The sequence below is a fragment of the Sphaeramia orbicularis genome, chromosome 4 (assembly GCF_902148855.1).
Source record: "Sphaeramia orbicularis chromosome 4, fSphaOr1.1, whole genome shotgun sequence".
Classification (NCBI taxonomy): domain Eukaryota; kingdom Metazoa; phylum Chordata; class Actinopteri; order Kurtiformes; family Apogonidae; genus Sphaeramia; species Sphaeramia orbicularis.
In genome coordinates, this window is record NC_043960.1 from 39667931 (window position 1) to 39680496 (window position 12566).

At 37.5% G+C, this 12566-nt stretch overlaps 1 protein-coding gene across 1 annotated transcript in view; it reads right to left on the reverse strand.

Moving 5' to 3' along the window:
- Nucleotides 1-7811: 7811 nt before the first annotated feature.
- The window catches only part of hcn2b (hyperpolarization activated cyclic nucleotide-gated potassium channel 2b), an 86171-nt gene continuing 81416 nt past the window's right edge, over nucleotides 7812-12566 (reverse strand). Inside the window, exon 8 of the mRNA XM_030132705.1 lies at nucleotides 7812-9903. Coding sequence (XP_029988565.1) covers nucleotides 8945-9903 — 959 coding nt within the window. The 3' untranslated portion in view covers nucleotides 7812-8944. The remainder of the gene's footprint in view (nucleotides 9904-12566) is intronic.

Below are 12566 nucleotides of genomic sequence, written 5' to 3' on the forward strand. Positions count from 1 at the left end.
CTCATTATTGGCACTGTATAATGAAATCCAATCGAAGGAGAATAATAACAGTCCCAAACAGACCCGAGGGATTCCAATTTCCACTCTCATTACCCAGTAATAGTTTAGGCATTAGTGAGATGAGGTGAAAAGAATGTCAGGTCAGGAGGAAAGGTTCTCATCCAAATGATTTTGGACACAAATCTGCGGCATCCGATGAACTCTTATTGAGACATTAATGACAGAGGCACACTGCAAAATAAATCCTGCACAGTATCTGTCCTGTCCTTGGCTGTTGCTCACTACTGTGGCGTTTACAGTACGAGCTTCACTTGACGCAGGAGTTTTCATCATTATCTGTATGAATCCACTTTGGCATAGTGACACGTTACCCAAACTGCTAAATGAAAATGAGATTCAGGGTTAGAAAAGAATGGATTTACATTTTGATGATTATGATTATGATGATGATGATGATGATGATGATGTGAGAGTGAATGGGTTTTGACTTTTATAAAAATCTGGCAGTGAATTATAATTTCTGAGATTCAATAGCAGATACTTTTGAAAAGGGTCGGATATTACTACTCACATGACTCACACTCATAAACGCATTGTTTACTGAAATCAAATCTGCTTTCGAGAGGGAATTTTTTTTTTGTCATTGTTTCTCATGATCATAAAAGCTGCATTAATCAATGTTTGGACAAAACAAAACAAAATGTGACATCCACAATCTGGACGTCTTATTGATCCTATAATTTCCCAAAATGGGTTGTGGATCTATTTTTGTTGGGTTGCTAATTGGCAGGGTAGAATACACCACCCTGCCGAATAATAAAAATAATAAAAAATCCTTGCAAAATTTTATTCGTCACATTATTTACATCCGTCGTTGAACTAACATTTGGAAAAGATCTTGTATTGATGATTGAGATTTTGGACTCAAATCAAATGAACCCTTTTTGACACATTAACCCATAAAGACCCAGTGCTGCTTTTGTGGAAATTCCCAAATGATTTTTACTTTATTTTTAACCTTTCTTAAATGATTTATCACCATTTCCTGTAATATTATGCTTTGTATTTTGCATTTTTAAGTAAAAATCTGTTATTTTCCTATATTTAAGGTACTGATTATGTAGATTATTCATGAAAGCTCAGACTCAAGTTGAAAGTTACTGTATCCAAAACAGAGAAAATTCATGAAAAAGAATATTTTTTCAGAAAGATCAATCATTAGCTGAACATAAACTAAATGTCTCCATCCACTGTCATTGATCAAACTCCATGGGTTTTACTGGTGAATCAATGTTGTAGAACACAGGTGTCAAACATGCGGCCTGGGGGCCAAATCCAGCCCGCCACAAGATCCAATCTGGCCCTTGGGATGAATTTGTGAAATGCAAAAATTACACTTAAGTTATTAATAATCAGTGGTGTCAAAATCATTTTAATTCAGGTTCCACATACAAATATAATCTCAAATGGGTCAATCCAGTATAATACTATCGTAGTAACCTATAAATAATGACAACCTCAAATTTTCTTGTTGTTTTGGTGTAAAAAAAGTTAAATTACATCAAATGTTTACATCGACAAACTTTCCTTTTTCAAAAAATGTGAATAACCTCAATAAATATGAACAATCTGAAACATCTTAAGAGAAGTGAGTGCAATTTTACCAATGTTTTTCCTGTTAGTAAATATTTTGTGTTTTTGTAATTGTAAAGTAAGTTGTAATGCACACGTGTAAATGATAAACCGAGGCAGGATATTGGTAAAATTGCACCTGTTTTTCTTAAGACATTTCAAGTTGTCTATGTTATTCAGATTTTTAAGTAAACTTTATAGATGTAAACATTGACATCATTTAATTTTTTTTTACTTTTGTCACTGTTATTTCACTGGTCCGGCCCACTTGAGATCATATTGGGCTGAATGTGGTCCCTGAACTAAAATGAGTTTGACACCCCTGTTGTAGAAGATGACAGTGTTTCCATGGTAACTACAAAGCCTCTGAATATCCAAATGGGTCATTTCTGATGACCATGAAAAGATGACAAACTGCATTTTACACCAGTAATTTACATGGATTCATACAATTAGTGGATCAACAGCTATTATTGGTAACCAATGTATGTTTGGGTCTTTATGAGTTAATGACAGAGGTATATCCATGACGTCACAGGTGTTCTCCTGTACATCCTATGCATTCTCACTGTTGATCAGGTCTGATCCATGTGTTAAAATGACATCTCATGCTCGTGAACCACTCGTTCACATAACAGTATGAGCCTGATGAATCCTGATGGTGTCCAACCTTTATGCTTTTTATTAAAACTGATGGTTGTTTAAGGAAAAAAGGATTGCCACTGGCGACCAAAATGATCTACTGTTCTAAAATGTTTAATACCTGTTGATCCACTAATCCTATCAATACATGTAAATATTGGTGTAAATACAATCTGTCATCTTTTCATGGTCATCAGATATGACCCATTTGGATGTTCAGAGGCTCCGTAGTTGCCGTGGAAACACCATCATCTTCTACAACATTGATTCACCAGTAAAACCCATGGAGTTGGATCAATGACAGTGGATGGAAACACTTGGTTTAGGTTCAGATAATGATAGATTTTGTTGAAAAAGTCACACTTTCTTCATTTTTTAAAAATTCCTGATATTGTGACAATCATTTAATCTGAGCTTTTATGAATGTCTACATGATCATTAAAATAAAAATGGGAAAATACCTGCATTTCATTGAAAAAAATGCAAAATAAAGAGGATAATTTTATATTAAACAGTGATAAATCACTTAAGAAAGGTTAAAATAGAGAAAAAATAATAATTTGGGAACAGCCACAAAGGTAGCACTGGGTCGTTATGGGTTAAAGAACTTGTTTCCAATCTAAACATATTCATCACTGTGTTAATTTTCCAATGGAAGGATCTGAACTGTTTTCCGAGTTAAATCCAGGTGTGGAGTTTTTTGGCCATGCTTCTTTTATAATTATGCAATAGTATGTCATGTGTTTGCAAATATTTCTTTCATATCTGTTTGTTGCTGACTAGTTGGCATTATTTTTCTATAGCTGTTGTCACTGTCTGATCTGTGCCTGAATCCTGTTATATTTGGATTTACCAGCCTGTTCAGATAACCATCAGACTATTAACACATGATTCTCAGATTGTTTTCATCCCAAAAGCCTGATTTTTTTAGGTGGAACTGAAAATTATAAATATTTTTGCTATATTGTAGTTGCATTTACTCTGAAACATTACATTTGATAATTACTCTCACATTTCTACATAAATGTCACAGGTGTTATATGTATTTTGAGCCCATATTTATTGAGAAAATGTTGTTGTTTATGAAATATACTCATATATTCATTTTGGGAATGTCATTTTCAGGGCTAGATATGCAGATTTAATGTATTTCTCAGTAAACTTAAAAATGAGCTACATATTTTAGCTTGTTAAGTATCTAATACAGGGTGACCCAAAAAAACGGGAATTTTTGAAGTGCGTATTGGCAGACATGAGCAAGTGGCAGCACTGCGAGACAGTGACCTTGAGCAAGTAAACACACCCCCATTTTAGGAACCATTGGCGGCTGTGCGAGAATTGTTCGGTAACCGTGTGATCTCAAGATTCGGTAACGTTCCCTGGCCCCCTAGATCGCCAGATTTGTCCGTTTGTGATTTTTTCTTGTGGGGCTATCTCAAGGGTAAAGTGTACACGACTCGACCAAGAACTCTGGATGAGTTAAAACAGAATTCAGGATGAAATTCACAGTATCCCAGCTGAGATGTTGCAGCGGTCAATGAGGAATCTCAACAGCAGATTTCAAGAATGCATTCGTACAGGAGGACGCCATCTACAGGAAGTCATTTTTAAAAAATGAAAATTCCATCATTGTTTCTTAAATGGCATGTTTTAAGGTTTCAATTACTATGAATAAAATATTTTTCTTCCATCACTCTTGGTTTTATTGGATTCTTAAAAAGTTCTGTTTTTTTGTATCACCCTGTATATGCTACTAACACTGAATATCTGCTACAGACAAGCCCTGTGATGAGCTGTCATATCATCATTATAGGATTATGACACCTCCTCATAAGACCTAAAATGAATAAAACGATTATCGTGTCAGACAAGTGATAAGTTATAGTTCTTGTGAAATTCAGGATTCATTTACAACAGCTCACCCATGGACCAAACACATATGCTCTTGTATGGCTCCTCTCTTCCTTAAATCATCAAAACAAAAGTAAAAAAAATAATCAAACTCACCAAACATATCACTAATTTCTTCTATCACAACTAAGAAATTCACTCATTTATGTACAATCATGCCATTTTGGGGATGTGTGAAATTCAGTCAGAGGGCAAGAATTATAAAGTACTAACAAGTGGTTCCAGGCACAACAAACCCCGTCCCTCACACGTATTGTAGCTTATTTTGGCATCGATCCAGCTGATGTCATCATGTCTATATGTGTGGTGATGTCAGCGTATCAATTGCCTCTATATATGTGCCAAGTTTGGAGTTAATTGAAACAAACTTGATGTTTTATACATATTCGAAATTTCACCCATTATAAGTAAATGGGAGAAGAAAAAAGATTTTAAAAATTTGAAAAAATTTTTAACTTTGACCTACTTTTCCCAAAAATAAAACCACATCTATTCTGGGTCACTGGTAATCTATAAACCAAATTTGGTATGAATGCAACCACTAGTTTTGCTGCTACAGACATTTGAAATTTCGCCCATTATAAGTAAATGGGGAAAAAAAAAAATATTTTAAAAATGTATAAAAAAATTTGACCTTTGACCTACTGTTCCCAAAATGTAATCAGATCTATTCTGGGTTACTAGTAACCTTTAAACCCAATTTGGCATGAATTCAACCAATATTTTTGGCTGCTACAGTGTTAAAAACAAAGCAAACAAACCGACCAGAAACAATCCCCCTTGCCTCCCCTTTGGGTGGTGGGGTTATATAATAAAAAAATCACAGCATATGTTGGAGGTGATCTTTATCCTAATTTGATGCTTTGGAAAAATTTGGGTGATGTCAGAGACCTGGTCCCATTGGATCACAATAATACATGTGACTGATGTTTTCATTTTTATTACTTTACATTTTCATCAGTGGCTAACCAGTGTAAGAGCAAAGAGGCAAAACTCTGGCAACTGTTTTCAGTCCAAAAAAGTGGAGCGTATCTCTGCTGCAATGCACTGATGTAGCCATTAAACAGAAATTTAGCTTCACTATAAATTGTGTAGCAGTAGTTAACCCTTTATTGGGCAAGTGACTATTTTTGGTAATTTTCACATACATTACAAGACAGTTACAGTGAGGACAGTGAGTCAACTCAGTCATCTCAGGTCCGATGTGGTCTACAGGGTCTGTAAGGTCCACCTCTGCATGAACAGTGAGTGGACCTGCTTTGTTCGGTACCATGAAGTAATGGTACTAATGTAAGGAATGATGTTCAAAGGGATCATGTGGATGTGGGCAGGGGTCTGGATCAGCACTGATGTTGTTGAAATGTTCTAAAAGTGATGTTCCTTTCACCTTACATGCATTTTTCTTTTATTTTTTATATATATTTCTTGGATTTTTTTTTTTTAAATCACTCGTGGGCAAGGAACCAAATATAGTAACTTCACTGGCCTTGATTTTCTACATAACAATAAAACATTTTGGACAATTTCACAAAAGTAACGCATTCGTTTTATGTCCTCCAATAACATATTAACCTCCTGAGACCCAGAAAATGTCAGAAAAGTACAAGTTTTGGCTTTTTTTTTTATTAAATAATTATCTATATTGGAAACATCATGATGCAACATTTTTTTTCAGATGCATTATTAAAATTTTTATGGACTGTCCTTTGCGGTGGACAGATTTTTTTGTGGGTTTTTTGTATAAAGCTGTGAAACTCTTGTCCACAAACGGGGACAGAAAACACATAACTGGGTCACAGGAGGCTAAGGCTGAAATTTTGAATTTCAGAGTATTTCTGTGAGTGCCTTATAAAGGGTTAAGAGTGCAGACACAAAGATTAGAAGAAAGAGATGAAACTGTGTGGTGCTATGGGGGAACCACTTTCAGCCAATGATGGTAGAAAAACAGTTATGTTGCTTTTCTGTTCTGTTTCAATGAACCTGTATGTTGAGTTTCAGTTCTTGACAAATCTAAGTTCTTTGGTGACACAGCCGAAATTTGTCATCCGTCATCTTTAGTTTGGACTCATTGCTGTTGGTTCACTAGCTCACTTGACACTTAAAAATATAAAAAATTTCCACAACAAAAAACAAAGATGAGATTTATATTAACTTTCTTCAAGTTATAAAAATAATTCAGAAATACTGTTGATAGGAATTAATGTTGTGCACATGTGTGAATTAGGTTTTCAGTTTGGATGGGGTAAGGGCAAGACATTTATTAAATTGATTTGACAGTGAAAGACTGTAAAAACTGTAGATTCTATGGCAGTTTTAGGTGTACCAAGGAGACACTGAATAGCACTTTTAGCTTTTAAGGCCAAGACACACCAACTGAATTTCTGGCGTTCAGACGTCATCGTGCCATCGTTAATGCCGTCGCCAGTCTTTTTGGCCGATTCAACATGTGTAATTAACCACTACTCATCATTCAGTCAGACCAATCTGATTGGTGGAGGGATAGCCCTTGATTAGTGAATCAGTGAGCGAGCAGTTTCCATGTGAATACAGCTATGCCAAGGTACTTCACACTATTATTGCCTCCTGTAATAGGCCATTAACTGCTTGTGTTGTATCTGAATGAGTACCAGTCAGTGTCGCCAGTGGACTTTATTCATTTCATGAAGTGAACACTGTTAGCATTGTTAGCATAGTGCGATTTTCCTTAGTTTTCGCCTGCAACATCTTTTTTCTTCCACATGAAGAAGCCCAAGAGCTGACAACGCCAGTATCTTCTTATTACTAGCCATTTGTTCAACAAGTACAACAACAACAACCCTTCTGGACGACTCAACACTCTCTGCTGACAACAATGACTGACGACAGTGCTCTGAGTTTAGAGAGATGTTCCGTCATTTTCCGTTTTTACGTCTCATGCAGCGCAGAATGTACGCTGAAGTTGGTAGTTGATCTGGTGTGTTCTTCACACTTTTTTGACCAAGTCAGAGAGACGGGAGCTGACTTTCTGGCGATGGTCATAAGTTGGGTTGGTGTGTTTTCGCCTTAAAAGGAATGATATTTTGCTTTGTTTAAAAAAAAAAAAAAAGGAATTATGCCTTTTAAAACATTTCCCTATGGTCTACATAAACTATAAATGCTATGGTTAGGTCTGAATTCTTCATTAATTCAACTCCGCAGGTCCATCTTCTACCCTATTTCTGAGTAATGACACCAGAAAGGTCATTTTGAGCGCTGGCCCTTTAAATGCAAATGAGCCACTTCAGGCCCCACCCCCTCCAGGTTGTTGTTGGTTCAACCAAAAACTGAACATTTTAGGTAATCGGCTCAATGTTTGGACATATTTCCAGTAAGGACTACAACCGCTGCTGGCAAACAATTATGTCGTACTCTGAGAAATGTTCGTCGGAGATCTTGACCTTATATGTGCAAATGTCGTGATGTAACTAGTTATAGACGTAACAAATTAAGCAGGAATTGAAATTGGTTGTAGAAATCCACTTGATTTTTGCCAAAATGAATATAAATATAGCTTTGCAGCACCTGGAGGGTTCAAATTCAAACTTTTTGAACTGTTAGGGTCCAAATACACAAATAAATGAACCAAAGACTAATAAAAGTGGGTTTAGCAAAATATGACCCCTTTAAGTTGGAAAAGTCTGGGATCCTCTGCTTATTAGGCATTTTTTACTGCTGTTTAGTTGCACATTACACACTGTACATGCCTTTGTATCCCACTGAAATGGTTTGTGTGCCTTCAGGATAAATATACGTTTAATATTCATTACCCTGTTTGCTGTAGTTTAGTCTCAAAGGAGTCGTGAGAAAATCATTTGGTTTTATCTCTAAATACCCATCTTTCCTCACGGCTAATGTATTGGAACTAGGACCCAAAAAAGCCAAATCAATCAACTAAAACAGGTTAACAAGTTTCACAAATATACTGAGATGAGCCGCAACAAATGACTCTCATCATATTCCACCTTCTTTTTTGATTTACAGTTTACATTGATTAATGCAGCTTTAAATTAAACACACATGTAGACACTTTGTGTGGAAATCAATGGCTTTTCAGGAGCAAGGTAATTTTTCCACTTTTGTAATTTCAGACAGAAGGATGCTCATTATCTGTTTATTTGAATAGATTATCGCAGACTGGCGGGATTTTACAAAAGAGGCCGACAAGATTCCGATTTATAATGTACTCAACTACAATTTATATCAATAGCCTCGAGAAAAATATGGCTTTAAATACTGACGTAAAATCGCAAGGCAGAGTGCGTTTGTCTCTCTATTCTTACACTTAGGTAAGCGCATTTTAGCCAGCCTACTGATAAAATTAGATATATAAAAGTGCCAATTTCGGATGCTATTTGTTATGTGAAGCAGGTCCCTGATTTTCGTTTGGTCTCATTCAATCTGCATTAAATGAGAGGACATGAATGAGAGGACAATGAAGCAGGGATGTCCAGATGCTGTTAACAAAAAGGGCGGAGATGGGAAGAGATGGGAAGATGCTACTTTACCACTACTGTTCTGTGCATCTATGTCTGTGAGTAGAAACATCTCAAAACTGCAGATTCAAAAGTCACCATACAGACTTTATTATTACAGTCTCCTTTCAGGTCCTCCTTGATGCCACTCATTTAACATTCATACATTCAGATAGTCAAACTGGAGTGGGCAGCGAGAGGGGAACTGAAGGACGGACAGAGTTCCTGCAATTGAACCTCTCACGCCTTCCAGTAGAGTTTAATTAAGATCACAAGTTTGAGGATAACCTGGATCTCACTTTGATGTGGTCTGTTTCAGGAAGGCTCACTATTGAGTCCTTCTTGGGTAGCCCTGAGTCCCCCGGACCTGTTCCCAAACCCCCTACCGCCAGCCCTGCACCAGCCCCAAAACCATGAACTGAAGTGGGCAGGGATGCTACAGGGAAGGACCCCACAGACATTTGGTGGGGCAACACCACCCTGTGTGGTATTGCACTCCGAATGCTTGTGTGGCCAGATGGGGTCTGAGGGGGTCCAATGGAAGAAGAGGAGACTCGTGCAGACTGGGGTGGACTTGGAGCTCCTGGTTGTAAACCCTCATGAGGCAGGGAGGGCTGTGAAGCTGACAGCGCCCTGGCGTCTTGGCTCAGGCTGCCCATTTGTAAGGAATGGGTGCTCTTGTGTGTGCTGGGCCGGTGTGCGGGGCTGGCTATGTGCTGGGTTAGAGAAAGCTGGGAGCCTGAGGCCGGACCAGCTAGGGCGCTGGCTCCATACTGGAATGATCGTCCTCCGGCTGCCAGCGGGCTCTGGATAGTGGGGCTGGATAGGACTGGAGCAAAGGCACCAGAAGCGAGAAGCTGAGACTGCAGTGGAGAGGCTGAAATAGGACTGGAAACATTTTGCATCACCTGGAATCTCCTCACCATCCTAGGAGACTGCAGGTTCCCCACTGAGTTCCCTTGCATGGGTGAACAAAAGTTCATAGCTACAGCCTGCTGCAGGGTGGCGATTGCTGAATTCTGCGGCTGGGTGGAGGAACCTGGAGGAAAGATCCCACCAGATAGAGAAGGAGTCATGGACATGGCTCGTGGGCGTGGTACATCCACCTGCTGAACCATCTCCCGATCGTATTTGACTATTTCCTGGATCATCTCATTTTCACGGTTGTTGAAAACACCTGAGTTGAGATCATGCTGAACTTTGTGCATCAGGATCGAGTTCTTCTTGCCTGCAATAACATAGAAACAGCAAAGAATTTTAGTCACCTTTATCAAAAATGTTGGTCATAGTAGAAAAATTAACTAAAATATCATATTTCTAAGTATTTATAACATCTCAGCAACCACTGGTTGAGATTCAATGATCAGCTGTTTAACTTTTGTCGGTTCATGTCTCATCACATACTCAATAATCTGTTTAATACCACTGCGTTTTCCAACTTTTTATGCAAGATGTATGAGGTAAATAACACTGGTCTACAATTTTTTAGAAATGATTTGCTTCAGACATTAAATGTGCTAAATGTTACGTATTTTAATAAGATTAATTGGAAAATAAATGACAAAAGTGCCGGTTTGCTAATGTTTTCAAGGTATATGATTAAGTGTTATTACACATATATATATTGGTTTATGTACATTTATATAATAGTTTTAGAAATCTTCCACTAAATAGAACCTGTAAAGTGAATGTATTCTAATGTGCAGACAGTGTTTTGAAGTAGATCTTGTAGCTCTGAGACAAATATTCCTTTTGAGTCAAACCCATTCTCTCGTTAATTCTTGAGTTTCACATTTTGACCCAAGGCTGTATCTTGGAAAGTTCAGCCAACCAGCATTTTTGACTTGATTTTTCTTTATCATTGACTCTCATGTGGTAAAATTTCATTACTTTTATTCTGGAAGCATTTTCCTTGTAGACCAGTGTAATCCATATGTTTAAGATGGTTTCACAGTTCAAAACTGTACTGAACTTTAAATACAGCGTTGATAAAAATGTTGTGTTCAATTACTTAATAAGTACTGAACATAAGATTTTGAAATTATACAAATACACAATGTCAGGGAGATCATGTCTAGTCCCATTGTGTATTTTCTGTATTCGAACTAGAAAATGATAACTGGCACACATTGGCCTGAATAAATACAACTTATAATGTAATGTCTGACCTGGTTCTGTGTCTGTTTTTACAATAGTCAGGGGGAAAGAATCCATGTGTTTTTTTTTTTGTTTTTTTTTTACTATAAATGTATAAAAAAAATCCCCAAATTTGTTTCTTACATCCAAACATGGAGCATTGAAATATATTTACTCAGTAAGTATTGGACAAAATATGGGGAGAACTTGTCCAACTTGGACAGAGCACAAATGGATTAAACAGAACCACGAAGGCCATGCCACACTGGAATGACTGAGGACACTCTGCTTGAATGGATCATTTATCACCTACTCTCAGAAAACCCTGGGGCACAGTACACAAGTCAGTTTTTGGATGCACTATAACCACATATCACTGCTATTTTAAAATATTAGTTTAAATTAAAATAAAAATATACAGTATGTGTTTTAGGTCATTTATTTTTTATATGTAAATTTCACCTGTCTATCCTTCAAACATGCATAGTTTTCCATGATTCTATTGTTAAAGTCAGGCATGTCCCTGACAAGTGTCTTTTCCACTGCTAATGCATTTAGACCAGGGGCGAAGAGGTAGATCGCATGGCATTAAAAAATAGAAAATCAGTGGAAGGGTTAAAAGATGTCAATGTTACCATTCGAGCTGGGAATGAAAACCCGTCCACCCACACCTTAAGCCATAGTGCTACCCACTGAACTACTCAGCCGCTTGGTGAAAGCTCACTAGTATTAATTATGGACTTATTCACTGATTCAATTTCTGAGGAAGGTCTTGATCCTTTTCGGGATGAGACGTTTATTCCTGTGGTTGGTACTTCATAGACATGTGCTTGGGAGCCCTGAGGCTCTCCTATCTCATGTATTGGAGGGGGTCTACTGCACATGCACCATTTATAATGAGAGTCTATTACGGTATACGGAGAGCCTTGGGTGCAGATTTTTGCGCCCCAAACAGGAAACACTTGACTTGACAGCTCACTAAATGACTGAAAACATTTTAAAACTACACTTAAATGCAGATTATACATGGACACGGGCTGTATCATGTATAGCTCATTTATTTAAATATTGTTTTTGTACAGTTATTTTAGGTGATTCCTATTGTCGTCTTTTTCTTTGTGTGAGACGGTTTTGGCAGCACCACTGAGGTCCACTGGTTCACGCCTGCATTCATGTGATTTTGGTGGCTCACAGCAGCTTAAATGTGACTGCAACGACATGTGACACTAAACTGTGGAAAGATTTGGACCAAAGTGACTTCACTAATAATTACTACTGTCAATTTGGCTTCTTTTTTTTTGGGGGGGGGGGGGGGCAGATGTAAAGCTTCTGCTTAACTCATTGAGTTAGAAAAAAATGAAAGCAGGGAAGTGAGTGAGACACTCATCACATGTGATCTCATCATTAAGATAAAACTGTCAGTGGAAGGAGACGGTGTGTGTCACAAGGCTGCGAAGCTCAAACTCACTTTGTTGTCGTCACTGTCAGACGATGACAACAAAGAGGTGAGGAGATGTGTTTGTTAGAAACTGTTTTGGTGGAAATTTCCAGAGAGTTTCATTCAGATTCCTGCTCTTTTATATAATAACTAAAAAGTTGATAAAGAGAAGAGAAGAGGATGCCTCCTTGGAAACCAGTTTTATCTAACAACTGAATTAACTGCTTCAAAATATGAAAAGAACAACGTGCAAAACCCTTTAACATCTGATAAAAGAGGAGGTGGAAAGATGTTCCCTGAGCTGTTCTGTGTTGTTC